The sequence below is a fragment of the Physcomitrium patens genome, chromosome 22 (genome assembly GCF_059467195.1).
Source record: "Physcomitrium patens ecotype Gransden chromosome 22, ASM5946719v1, whole genome shotgun sequence".
Lineage (NCBI taxonomy): Eukaryota > Viridiplantae > Streptophyta > Bryopsida > Funariales > Funariaceae > Physcomitrium > Physcomitrium patens.
In genome coordinates this window covers 15,225,952-15,239,252 of record NC_143431.1, presented here as the reverse complement: position 1 = coordinate 15,239,252, position 13,301 = coordinate 15,225,952, and the positions used below count along the sequence as shown (strand labels likewise).

General features: G+C 35.0%; 1 protein-coding gene across 2 annotated transcripts; it reads left to right on the top strand.

The window, feature by feature from the left end:
- Nucleotides 1–1,167: 1,167 nt before the first annotated feature.
- Nucleotides 1,168–5,521, top strand: LOC112274942 (uncharacterized). 2 transcript variants are annotated; one of them, XM_073530070.2, is made up of 5 exons: nucleotides 1,168–1,798; nucleotides 2,219–4,024; nucleotides 4,168–4,241; nucleotides 4,677–4,886; nucleotides 5,080–5,521. In XM_073530070.2, the coding sequence occupies exons 2-5, from the start codon at nucleotides 2,404–2,406 to the stop codon at nucleotides 5,374–5,376; spliced, it is 2,202 nt and encodes a 733-aa protein (XP_073386171.2). In that variant the 5' UTR covers nucleotides 1,168–1,798; nucleotides 2,219–2,403; the 3' UTR covers nucleotides 5,377–5,521. The 2 variants fall into 2 exon arrangements, with proteins under 2 accessions (XP_073386171.2, XP_073386169.2); XM_073530068.2 differs by having other exon boundaries at nucleotides 1,168–1,832.
- Nucleotides 5,522–13,301: the final 7,780 nt, after the last annotated feature.

Sequence of the window (13,301 nt, the reverse complement as noted above, 5' to 3'; positions counted from 1 at the left end):
TGATGATTTTGACATTGTTTTGATATTGCTGCAATTCTAAAACACTAAGTATTGGATTGGTATATTTTTAAAATTAACCTCCATACATTCCGCAACACTCACCAACTTGACATCACTTTAACATTAAATTAGTGAGACTCCTACTCAGATGGATTTTATTGGAAACTGGCTAGTTTAGCCAAGTCTTGCCAATGGAGGGGCTCTACATATTAATTGTGATATGTAGTACTTTGCAACAGTGATACATAACGACCTGTTCTGCCACCTCTGGCCCTGCGCCAATACCACCAACACTGTCATGATTTTTCCAATAACTCTCTTGCACATCTGATTAGTACAATATCACAGTACACCAACTATAGTCTGATTCCCTGTATATCAGCCACAACTGTACCACTGTGTTTGTATCCAAGTGGTAATTGCCCCCACTCTCAGAGCTCCCCCCAGCCTCCCCTTAGCATGCAAACTGAGTAAGTTATATTCCCTATCTCTTTTACGGTTGTTTTTCAAAGAAAAAAACCTACATTGTTAAATCATTGAAAGGCAAAATGTATCAAAACTGTTGGATTCTCAAATTGTGGTACCAGGACATTGGACCATATATATATATATATATATATAGATCCTAAGTGCTGGGGGATTTTGCACCTCGAAATCCCTTTTAGAAAGTCATACAAAGTCCTAAAAGGTTTCTTGCTTGATGAAGAAAAATTCCTTTTTAGAAATTTTACCACTTAAAAATGGTATTAAAGAAGTCATAAAATGAGACATTTTTTTTTTGGTATGAGTCTATACTTGTCAATTCATATCTTGATTCTAACAATCATGACAAACAAAGAAATTGATTTTTTTTTATTTGTGATAATTACTTTGAACATTTTTTTGACACAAATCTTAAATTTTTATAAAAAACTTCCTTTTGAGATGGTCCTACTGCATATTCCAGAGGACCACACTAATCAATAGTCATTATAATTATTCAACAATGTAAGAAAAACATTTTGAACCACCTAAAAACACAGACATTGTATTATGCACCACATAACAGTACAGACATTGTGCAGACTTTGTACAGACATTCATAATTCACTTCTTGTTTCCTGGTCAACCCTAAAATAATATTCCGCGTCTTCCTTGCAGGCGTTTCTCGCAGGATGAGGCTTGTCATGAAGTGAATACGATGCTGCTAGTTGTGGCCAAAAGGGCACCTTCACCTCCCTCTGGCTAGAGCTTTTTCATTTTTGCAGCGCTGCTTTTAAAATTACTGTGCGCAGGCGAGTCATGTGTTACCTTGCGATCCGCCTTAAGCACACCAGCCAGTGCTGCACTAAGTTTACAGAAGCATCTTTGGCGGTGTGATATGCTCCATCAAAATGTATACTTGCCCTGAGATGTGACTTGGCCGCTGCGCACTCTCGCTTCATCCTCGCAGCTCGGCTGCAGGAGATATTGTAAGTCTGGTGAACGAAATGACCGCTGGGTAAATGGTTGCTGACTGATAGTCAGATCACGCATTGGATTATCGGCACAGGCTCGGCGCTCTTTCTTCTTGTCGGAGAGTCAGATTGCAAGGACTTGAGTTGGCACGTCCATACGGCAAAATGGTGGAACTTTAATTAGTCTGCCGGACGTAGTGTTTGGTGTTTGTCGTTGTCTCTACAAACTGCCGGGTTGCGCTGGTTTTGTTTTTATCAATTCTTATTCGTCGATTAGGTCCCAAGCGTAAGGAAAGGTAACTAGTTACTTGACACTCCTCTTCGAAGGCTGAGTCATTTGGCTCGCTCTGAACCCTTTGAGGGTAAGACTATAACCATTTGCCAGCTTAATTTAAGGTTAGCAGCGACTGTTACACTTCATGTTTGCATATTGTGATATTTGATTTGTTTTTGTGACAACTTGTGCTTCTAAGTCATCTTATTGCGAAGGTTTTGGTCTATAGAATCTATAAAATTCGAGGCAATCATCAGGTTTCTTTGAAACTGTTCGTCGTTGGATAGCGATGACACACCTTTTGTGATCAAAACTTGTTCTGTTGTGTACATACCGACGTTCTTAAGAGTCATTTGCAAAGGCTCTTTAACTGATTCAGGTTGCCTCATTCTTTCATAGAAATAAGTTACTGAATTGAAAGAATATGAAAGCATCGGCCGAGTCAACGGTCAGATCACTAGCAGCTTTGTAGGGTACTCATCTATCGCATCTGAACTGTGGCTTGCAGCTTGATCTGGATATTACAGCAGAGCTGAAAGTCACTTTTATGAATCTAATTCTTTCAGAGAACCACGTCATTAAAAGAGGTGTACTCAATTTTTGTGCACGAAGGTTTCTGAGGTCACAAACAATCACCCCCCCCCCCCCCCCCTCCCCCCTAATTCATATCATCCAAAGTTCTGCCATTCTAAGATGGAAAGTTTCGCCCTCTTCCTGCAGCGTATTGTTGCAACATTAATTGCACTCTTTATCGCTTACCTATGCATCCTTTGGTTGTTTAGCTGGTGGAAACCCGATATTTCCGAGCAAGGTGCAATTGATCTGCTAAACCGCTGCAAGGGAACGATAGCCAAGTCAGTTAAAAGATCAAGCAGAAATTATCTCATGAACATGCACCTATATGACCTGCTCATCCATAGACTTTCAGAGACACGAGTTACTTTGGAAAAAGTTCAGCAATCAATATCACTCGATGTTGATGGGAAAACAATTCCAGTGCTGCAAGAGCTCCTCCGAACTCTTCTCGACGCCAAAAGGGTCATTTTGTCCGGCCGCATCGCCAGTTCACGATGGCTAATAGCAGCAATTGAGCAAGGTGATATGAAAGAGACCTTTTCAGAACTTCTATACGACCTCAAATGGCACATGGATGTTCTTCAAAACATCTGCGGAAATTCCAAGGTCAGAATTGAACCACTGTTGTACAACGCTGAGTTGAGTAAGGAAGACGAAGAAACTCTGGAGACAGCGAAGAAGGAAAATGAGGTGATCGTCAAGAACAGTCTCATTTTCATGTCTAAGAAGCTGCACGACTCGACAGAAAGAGAACTTGCAAATCAATTGCTCGAAAAGATGAAAGTTATGATAGATCAAGGCGAGGAGCAATCAACAATGAATTCAAATGGGATGAACTTGGTTACATCGTCCTCCAATTTGTTATTCATGAGTCCACGAAATCTACTACATCGCCTTCGTGGCGAATCACTTGGTAAAGGTACAGGCGGAGAGGTTCGAAAAATAAATCTTTTGGGAGGCACCTTCGCAATCAAGATTTTCGAGCAGGAGAGTACAACATCCTTTGATCAGGAAATGGCAGCGATACAGAAGCTGGGGCATCACCCTCATATTGTGCGCCTCTTGTTCTATTCTAAAAAAGAGGACAAGTGCTTCCTCATCATGGAAAAGATGGACATGGATCTATCTGATTTTTTGCAGGAGAGGAAAGATAGCGGCAGTAAACTTTCACATGTTGAAGCAGTTGTACTGATGCTCAAAATTGCGGAAGGCGTAAGGTACATTCACAGCATGCATATGGCGCATCGTGATCTCAAGCCTGGGAATGTTCTTGTGAATGTTGAAATTGATCCCCTGAGCAAACTGTTGAGAGCTTGTTCAGTGAAGATTACTGATTTTGGTCTGACAAAAACCAAAAAAGCCAGTAAGACATATACAGACCAAACTTGGAACACTGGTACTTCAAGGTATATGGCACCAGAGGTCTTTAAAGAAAAAGACAACACGGAAAAAAGAGCTAAGCTTAATCCTATGAAAGCTGATGCTTACAGCTTTGGTATTATGTGCGCTGAGATTCTAACTGGGGAGAAAGCTTTTGGAGATATGGGCCATATGGAATTGAAGAAGAAAGTGAAGGCGAACGATAATCTAAAGTCGAGACCAGATCTTTCAAAGGAAGCATATCCTCCACGGTTGCAATGTTTGATTCAAAGATGTTGGACTGGAAATTTTCATATCCGGCCAAATTTTGCTGAAATTTGTGAAGAGCTGAGGTTCATCAAAGGGCTGCTCCTGCAAGGTGAGTTGGTCAATAGCATCGCTATCTTCAAATCAGTAGATTTCTTTTGAACTGTCAACATACTCGACACCGGATTTCAACCACCTCACCTCGGACTTCTTGATCCTAATTATGCTAAAACTTATCGGCATTGTGTCTTTTAGGTGATCACAAAATGCTCAAGGTTGTACATGATGACATTTTAAATGAACTCAAATTCAAGGCCAAGAGGGCACAGGTATGCAGAACTTGTGTTAGTTTTGAGTAGCAGTATGTTCTTTGATGTGGAATTCAAACCAACCTTTCAATTTATATACATGTGTATATATGTATATGTATATACGCACACTCTCATAGAAGCAGGGTGAATCCAACCAACAGTTCAACATTCAGCCATGGTTAAACAAATGAATATGTTGCTTCACATTGTTCCGCAAACATGAAAGAGCTTGCCTGCTTGTGATCGTATTACGTGAGACCAGATTGATCGGAATTTTAGTTTGTATTCGTGTTAGTACATTTAATGTCTTCCAAAGAATGTACCCAAAGAACGAGGTAGGTTTGTACTTTAAAAAACAAACAAACAAATAGCATTGAAATGCACTAGAATAGTGATCTTGGTGCTATTTACTAAGAAAGTGAGAATTGTTTTCATGTGATTGCATTTATGTAGGGCATCAAGCAAGGACCATGGGGACGTGACGAACCTAAAAAAACAACTGGATTATTTAATCATGTGGGTTCTTTTATTAAATGGATCAATTTGAAATATCAACAATCTCCACCTGGAATTGGATTATTTGAAGTGGGATATATTGAACCTGATGGACAAGAGCACATAGAAAGACATTCTAATGGAATCATTGGAACCACCTACCGCAAGGTAATTGATCTTTATATTATTTTTTTAATTCAAAAATGAAAATAAAAATGTTTATCTTAAATGTATAATATATAGCTATATAATTAATATATTATTTTAATTTATTCATTATTATTTGTTTGATTTTTATATAGATTTTTTTAAAAAGAGTCATTATTAATGAATTTTATGGATTTTATTTGTGTAACTCTAGATTGACTTTGAACCTGGTGAATACATCAAACAAATCAGAGGATCAATAGCCCCACATGAAGTAAGAGTAGGAGACCACATGGTTGGCCTTATTAGTGTAGTCTCACTTACTATACATACTAATTTCCAAATTTTTGGACCTTTCGGTGATGAGACTATTGGTAAACAATTCAAAAGTAGTAGTGGAGAAGTAATTGGATTTTTTGGAGCAAGTGGAGTTCTTCTTGATAAACTGGGTGTTTGGATCATTCCTAATGGTCAAGAAGAAGGTGATCCAAGTCATCTAATAGAAGATTAAAGTATTTAGTGAAGTTTCAAGTTCCATCATATTAGTATAAATCTTTGTTATATTGAAAATTTTCTACCAAACTTGTTATAGTAAAGATATTTTAAGATTTTTATTTAAATGCTTCTATAAATAAAATAAATTTTAATTTAAAAAATCTAGTTAAATATTTTAAATAGATATCATACATTCCAAATTCAAAATTTAAGTTAAAAATTCAATATTTATAATTTAATATTTATTATAGAATATTTATATTTTATAAAAAAATATTTTATTTTTTGATTTTGAAATAACTTTATTTCTCTAATTTTTCGTATCTACAAGTTTTGTGGTGACTTTAAAATATTATGCAAGTTCTTTATTTGTAAATACTTCTTCAACTTCTTAATTCTACTACAACTCTTAGGCTTGACTTAAGTCAAAGACATCTTTTTTTCTATTTCTAGTTCCTTTGAGACACATAGACTTTGCACATGTATTAGACTTCTACCTTAAATTCTTAGTCTTGTCCTAACTCTTAGTCTTGGAATAAGTTCCTATCTAGATATAAGTCTTAGACTTTCTTCTTCTCTTTCTAGTTCTGATGCAAGTCTTGGTCTTAAAGAAAGTTTTGAACCTCCTCCCTAACTTCTTAACACGACCAGTTTCTTTGTCTTGATGCAAGCTCTAAACACTTATCCCGCTCATTTGTGTAAGTGCCAACTCTTTTTTGTCTCAACTCTTTATTATCCACCTACTCTCAGACCTAAGTAAAAAAAAAAAAAAAAAAAAAAAAAAAAAAAATTACCAAGATTAAAAAAATTAAATAATCAATTAGTTAAGTATGTCAATTCTTTTTTAGCTACTTGGTCTTTTATCTAGGATGAAAAAAATATATACATATATATATTGATAAATCAATAAAATAAGTAAATTAAATAATTAAAATAAAGTAAAAAAATAAAAAATAAAAAAAATACTAAATTGGTTTTTTAAGTGCTACATGGCACCATTATTGATGTAGCTGCCATATGACATTATTATTGATGTTGTTACCAAATAGTACTCTATTTCATGTCAAAATCAACTAAAGCATTTATGTACCATTTTGGAGATATTTTATATGTATATAATCAATTTATTATTCAAGTATTAATTACTTACTAACTAATACATTATATAAGTATTAATTATCCATTAATCAATCTATCACTACTTAATGTCTTCAATTCTTTAGTGTCATAATTTACATCTAATTTAATTTATTTTTATAAATTTTTAAATCTACTTTCTTTTTACACACTTCAATGATAATTTTTTGAATTTTTTATAATCTATGTAAATCTTAGATTTTAGAGTTATACATCCTATGTAAATTTTATGTCATAAACCTAAATCCTATATCCTAAACTCTAAGCCTTCAGTTCTAAATCTTATACTCATTTATTTTTATTTTAAACAAATAATCCTCTAAAAAATTATAAAACTACAATTTAAATCTTATTTTTTTAATTATACAACTTAGATCATAAAACTTCAATTTTATAATGTATAATCTAGAATTTTAATTTTAATTTCTAATATTATATTATAATTCCACATGAATAAGATGCCACATTGGATAAAAATGCTAAGTGGATTGCTATGTTAAAGAAAGTTTAGGCATATGCAAAATTAATACAACATTGAGACTTTTTAATATGTTATACATCTCAATACTATTCTTGGCTATGAATGCTAAATTTTAAAGTTTTAATAGAATTTGATGTAATAGCATTGATATAACCATATTATAGTAAGATCTTTCAATTATTATTATAATAATTTGTACTTTAGTCAATATGTCAATCATTTTTAATTATTTTAATTATATTTCTTCAACTTGAATAATTTATTTTTAGATAAATTAATAGTAGATTATTAAATCAATATAAGACAAAAAATAAATTTTTAAGTTTTACTTAGAAATTATAACCAAATATCCTATAAAGAAAACATAAATCTAATAAGAAATATATTTCAGTTGGAGAGATATTGCCAATCAAGTGTTATGGACATATATTTATTGTAATTATTATCTAAGTGATATGAATAGGTAGAAGTATGTAAAAGTATATTAATTTCATAATATCTTATAGAAAAGCTTCCTAGAAGCTTTATAGATGTTGCTCTGACTTTACATATATTTATACTTGATTAGTAGGTTAGAAAATTGGTCAACAAGTTAACCACATGCCACACATATTGGTAGCTTGCAAATTAAGCTAACTATGTGGCATCCACATAGAAAACTTGCCTTGCAAGTTAAGATACGTGTTGTATAATATCAACACGTTTTTTGAAGGTCCTATAGAACACCGCCACATAGCTTCTAAGTAGATAGTATATATAGAGGCAAGAGTGAATCCTTCTTCACTCTTGTCAATTCCTTTCTTGTTTCTAGTCTAGTTTCAAGGGCCTTTAGTTTTCTTGTCTTTTGGCAATAGCCATTCTAGTTTCTTTTTTAATATACATATTTAGTTATTTCTATTTTGTCATCTTTCTTTGAGAAAAGTCTCACTTGTTTATTTATTTTTATTAAGTTTTTATTCTTAACAGATTGATAAGAGTATATTTATAATATCAAAGCTTTGTCTAATCTTGATTAAGAGTAGATTATTCCTTTCTCTTGATAAGACATAAGCATATTAAAAGTTACGGATTATCCTCTTCTAAACTGATATTGTTCTTAGTATTTTCTTTGTTCTCAAGTCCTCTCTTCTATTTGTCTTGAGCGATATTAGACATCTTCTCTTTTCTAAATATTATCATGGCAGAACTTACTCAAATGAAGAGTGCAATGGCACAAATGCAAGAGCAATTGAGAGAGTTAATACTTGCAATGTATCAACTCAATTCACTACTACAAGGAGCAACAAGATTGGCAGGAAATGAAGATATAGAAATGATTGGAGCTGCTTCAACATCTACACCAAATCATGTTCCTTCTCCTATAATGGAATATCCTTCCAGTGTTAGAGAATCAAGTATTACCCTATTCGAGAAGTTTGAGGACACTAAATCAAAGTTTAGAGGATTTATCAATCAAGTATAACTTGAGATTGAACTTCAATCCCAAAGCTATCTAATTCCAAGATCATAAGTTAGATTCATTGGTACGCTTCTTTCAAGTTTATCATTATCATGATTTTTAACTTTTTTTAAATGAGAAGATCGAATATTGAATAATCTAGATACTTTTTAGGGGAGTTTCAATTCATGTATAGAGACCATGATGTAATTCATGTTACAACCAACAAGATTCATATTTTACGACATGGCAATCGATCGGTAATGTTGTATGCTTCATAGTTTTGACAACTTGCAATTGATATCAAGTGGGATGATGCGGTACTTATTAGCCAATTTTTGTATGGATTAGAATATAATATAGCAAAATTAATGCTTAACTTACTTGATCCTCAAACATTGAATTAAGCTATTGATTTTGTTGTAAAGTGCGACAATCATCTTTTTGAATTTTGATTTGAGAATTGTATAAGTGGACCTCAACGTTACTATAATTCAATGGCAACACTAACATCTCTTTAACACATACATTCAAAAATAGAAGATATATAAATTAATGGAATACTTTTTAAACCTCTTATTGAGCAAGAAAAGGCTCGTCATTGTTAGGAAGGATTGTGCTTATATTATAGAGAACCTAAGTACACTACTCAACATTGCCTAAAGAAGCGATACAACCATAAAATGAGGAGTACGGCTATCAAAACGATATTATGTTGGAAAATGAATTTGTCTTGTTACAATAGGGGCCGTGAGGCTGGAACCTTGTACAATACCTAGTGAAGGTCATATTCTCTCTTCAAAATCCTCTCTTTGTTTTGCGATAGATGTTATTTTAGGACCTAAACATCACAAAGCCTCTGCCTTGCTAGATTCAGGAGCCTCAGTATGTTTCTTAGATGAAGAATTTGCTAAAAGATATAACACACTTTTAGTGAAGAAAACTAAACCTTTTCATGTAGAAGTCTTAGATGGTCGTCCATTATCTTTAGGAGATGATACTCATGAAACCTTTCTATAGAAGTTGCAACTAATGGTCATAGTAGCTTTGTAATATTTAATATCATTAAATCTCCTTCTAATCCAATCATTTTAGGTTTATCATGGCTAGAAAAATGTAATCCTAAAATAGATTGGACTTCTTCTAGTCTTGACTTTTCTAAAAGTATAACTAAGAGCATAGTTAATCAAGTAGAAAGTCATAAGTCTAATATAATTAAACTCATATATGTAGGTGCAAGAGCTTTCTTGCATGCTCTAAAAAAAGGATCACCTTGTGTCATTTATGCCGCACTTGTTTCAACTAGTGGAAAGACTTCAAGTGACTGAATTGCTGTAAGGAAGAGACCGATAAGGTGAAGGAGGACATTATAGTTTCTTTGTATGTTTAGATATTAGAAATAGAGACAATACATTCAAGTGGTAATTGATTGTGTGATCTTAATATGAACGCTTAAGCAACTAGTCATTTCTCATATTCAAATCCCCCTATATGGAATTATTCAGGGAGGTTTCTTCCAGAATAAGTAAAATGAGCAATCACATTTTGGCGCCGCTGCCGGAGAGTAATAATAGCTTTGAGTGTTAGGAATTAATTATCAAACGTTATCGTATTACGTGCTTTCCTGCTCGAGAATGCGTCGGGCATCTGGTTGTAGAAGGTAGTATGGAGATTCACCAATATTCAAGCAGTCTATCAGTTTTTGACTGTTGGAATATAAACAACTACAAGAATACACCGTAAATCTATATGTATGCCCTTTGATTGCTTGTTGAAGTCCTTTTTGTCCCAGCCGGTAGATCTCTAGACGTTACAGAGAACCCCGAACAACCCAAACTACTAATCTTCGGTACCGCTTTATACTCACGATCTTGTATCCACTGACTGTCTCGTTAGATTAACCCAATAAATTTCATTCACTCCGCATACTCAATCCTATAGACATGCTTTTAATTCTTCATCACAGACGTAATTCGATTTCACAAAACAGTCAAGAGTAATCAAACCCACTTCATTAAAAATCCCGATTCACCATTACAACACTGACTTCAGCAACGATTGCCTCAGTCTTCCCAAAACCCTATGAAGAAAAAAAAACCCAATTCTTTGTCTTCTTTCCCCGCCTGAAGCATGAAGCTAGCTCTCTCGATCCTTCAAAAAATCCCTCCCAAAAACTTATTTCTTCCCTCTCATTTCTTAACCTTAATTCTGAATTTCTTCAATCCTCCATCTTGGATCCGGATTGGCTCCCACCGTCAGAGCTTGGATCCAAAATTGGCTCTCGCCGTCAAAGCTTTCTCCTCCATTTTTACCTTTAAGAGATCTTTTTACCGAAAACAACGTTCCCTGAAACGGCACAGAGAACAGGACAGCCTGAAACAGAATCGAAACCCCGTAATCAGGACCACATTGAGTCGCTCGACCAATTCAGGTCTCATATTAGCTAAGAATCCAGTAGTAAGACCCGGATGTTCCCGTAATTGGATCAAATTGGTCCTTCACGTCAGATTGGCTGAGGCCCGTAGTAAGACCTGGATTTTTCCGTAATTAGACTGCATTGGGTTGCCCGACCAATTCAGGTCTCATATTGGGTAAGAGGACCCAGATTGGATTCTTGAAATTGGATCTAATTGGCTCTTCGAACCAGGTTCACCCGTCATGTAAATTGGTCCTTTTCTTTCCTGCTGACTCCCGTTATTGGAATCGAACGAAGCATTTCAGTATGTCCCGGCTGACTGTAACGGGGTGACTGAACCTGGCCACTCAGTATTTGCACTGGAGTTGGTCGTTGCTCTCAATACTCGAGGTAAGTGAACATTAATAAAAGTCCCATTTCTTTATATTTTCACGGTATACTCATGTTACAACATGACATCCACCCCCTCTGAACCTGTGCATCCTCCGGTATGCACCAATTTACCCAATTACTGTTTGATTTAGAATATATCCTCTACGTCTTTGTCCAGTTCATCTTCGTCACCTTCATTATCCAAATCACTTTCATCTTCTTGTTGCGGAATCTCTATACCTTCATTAAGGTCTTCCATATTCATCTCCACGTGTCTTCGTTTAAATATTTTTACTCCCTTCCCTACAATTGGTATTTTCAATTTTGTACCATCTAACTCTCGTAATGAGTAAGTCGCATTATCATGAACAGTTGTTACTACATATGGTCCAAACCAACGTTTTGAAAATTTCCGCAAGGTACTATATTGATTATCCAGACTATTGTCATAAACAAGTACCCAGTCACCTTCCTCGATTACTTTAGGTCTCAATCGATGTTGCTTATCGAATCGCGCCTTCTTTTGTAACCTTACGCTTTTTAACCTTTCCAATGCTATCTGTACATCTTCCGATCTTTGCTCCAATTGTCGAATCCTAATAGCCAAAAGTTCTTCTCTTGTCAATCTATCTTCCCATGGTAGCATACTCCAAATAAGTATCTTTTCTTCAATCGGCATAATTGGTTTTCGACCTGTCATAAGTTCTACTGGCATATATCCTGTCACCAAACTATGTGTTGTTCGATCAGTCCATAATGCAAATGACAAAAGCCGTGGCCACTCTTTAACTTTTCCATTACAAGCTTTAACTAATGCTTTCACAATCGGTGGGTGACCGCGTTCGCTTTTTGCATTCCCTTCTGGATTATAAGTAGTAGTCAGTGATAGTTTAATTCTCCACGATCTGCAGTGATTTTTCCTATGCATCTGTAGCGGCAAATGACATCTTCAAGCAAAAACCTACAAATCCCCTCTGTAGATTTTGTCCTCAATGCTCTTCCTTCTACTTGATTTGATAAATCTTCACAAGCTAAAACCAAATATCTCATCTGCCATAATCCAACTGGCATAATAACCAAATCAACAACCCATTTAAAATGAATAGCCAGAGGATACGTAAGATGAAGACCATCTCAATATCGGATATTAGAATACGATTGACAGATTTCACATGACTCTACAAATTAGAGCACATCTCGATACATATTTTTCTACCAATATCGTTCCTTGAGTTTAGCAAAAGTAGCCCAGATTCTTCGATGCCTTGCCCATAAACTATCATGAAACTCCTTTAATAATTTTAGTTTTTCTTCCTTTTTACCTATCACTCGTCGTGGCATCCCAATTCCTTTCTTCGGTCTCTTCCATAAGAATCCATCTCGAAGTAAAAATCCATACGTTTTTTTTCTTATTTGTTTGAATTTTTCTATAGACCAATTCCCCTGTTTAGTCAAGGTATTCAAGTAATGATCAATATCTAATAATTCTCCTTCATAAGATTCTTCAAGAAATAGCTTGTCTTCTCTGTTGAGATTTGATATTGAATAGAATTTCAATCCGACATCATCAATGTCTTCAACCATTTCGTCCTCCCTCTCGTATCTTGCTCGAGATAGCATGTCTGCTACTAAATTGTCTTTCCCAGTAATATGCTTAAATTATGGATTTAGTGACTTAATATAAGTAATCCATCTCAACATTGCAATATCTGGCGTTGAACAGTTAGTAATCATTCCAAGCAATGGCAAGCAATCTGTTTCAATTACTACTACTGCCCCAATCAAATAGTCCTTTTCAGCTTTCATAGCCGAAACAACTCCCCAAAGTTCCCTTTTGACTTGCGAATATACACGCTGACAAATACTTAAAACTTTAGCTCCAAATCGAAGTGCAAATCTATTCCCATTGGAATCATCTTGACCCACAGCCCATCCAATGGCAATTGGACTAGCGTCCACAGTAAGAATCACTGGTCTATTGCACTTATAATCAACCTTCCTCAATATTGGAGGTGACATCAATAATTTCTTCAATCTTTGCATTGCCTGAATATGCCTTTCTTTCCATTTAAATCGGTAGCCCTTGCGTAACAGTTC

What these genes read in the sequence shown, in the direction of transcription:
- LOC112274942 (XM_073530070.2), top strand. Translation starts at nt 2,404, where the DNA reads ATGGAAAGTTTCGCCCTCTTCCTGCAGCGTATTGTTGCAACATTAATT. An exon ending in CAAAGGGCTGCTCCTGCAAG is followed by an intron (nt 4,025 to 4,167) that starts GTGAGTTGGTCA and finishes TGTGTCTTTTAG; the next exon opens with GTGATCACAAAATGCTCAAG. An exon ending in TCAAGGCCAAGAGGGCACAG is followed by an intron (nt 4,242 to 4,676) that starts GTATGCAGAACT and finishes GCATTTATGTAG; the next exon opens with GGCATCAAGCAAGGACCATG.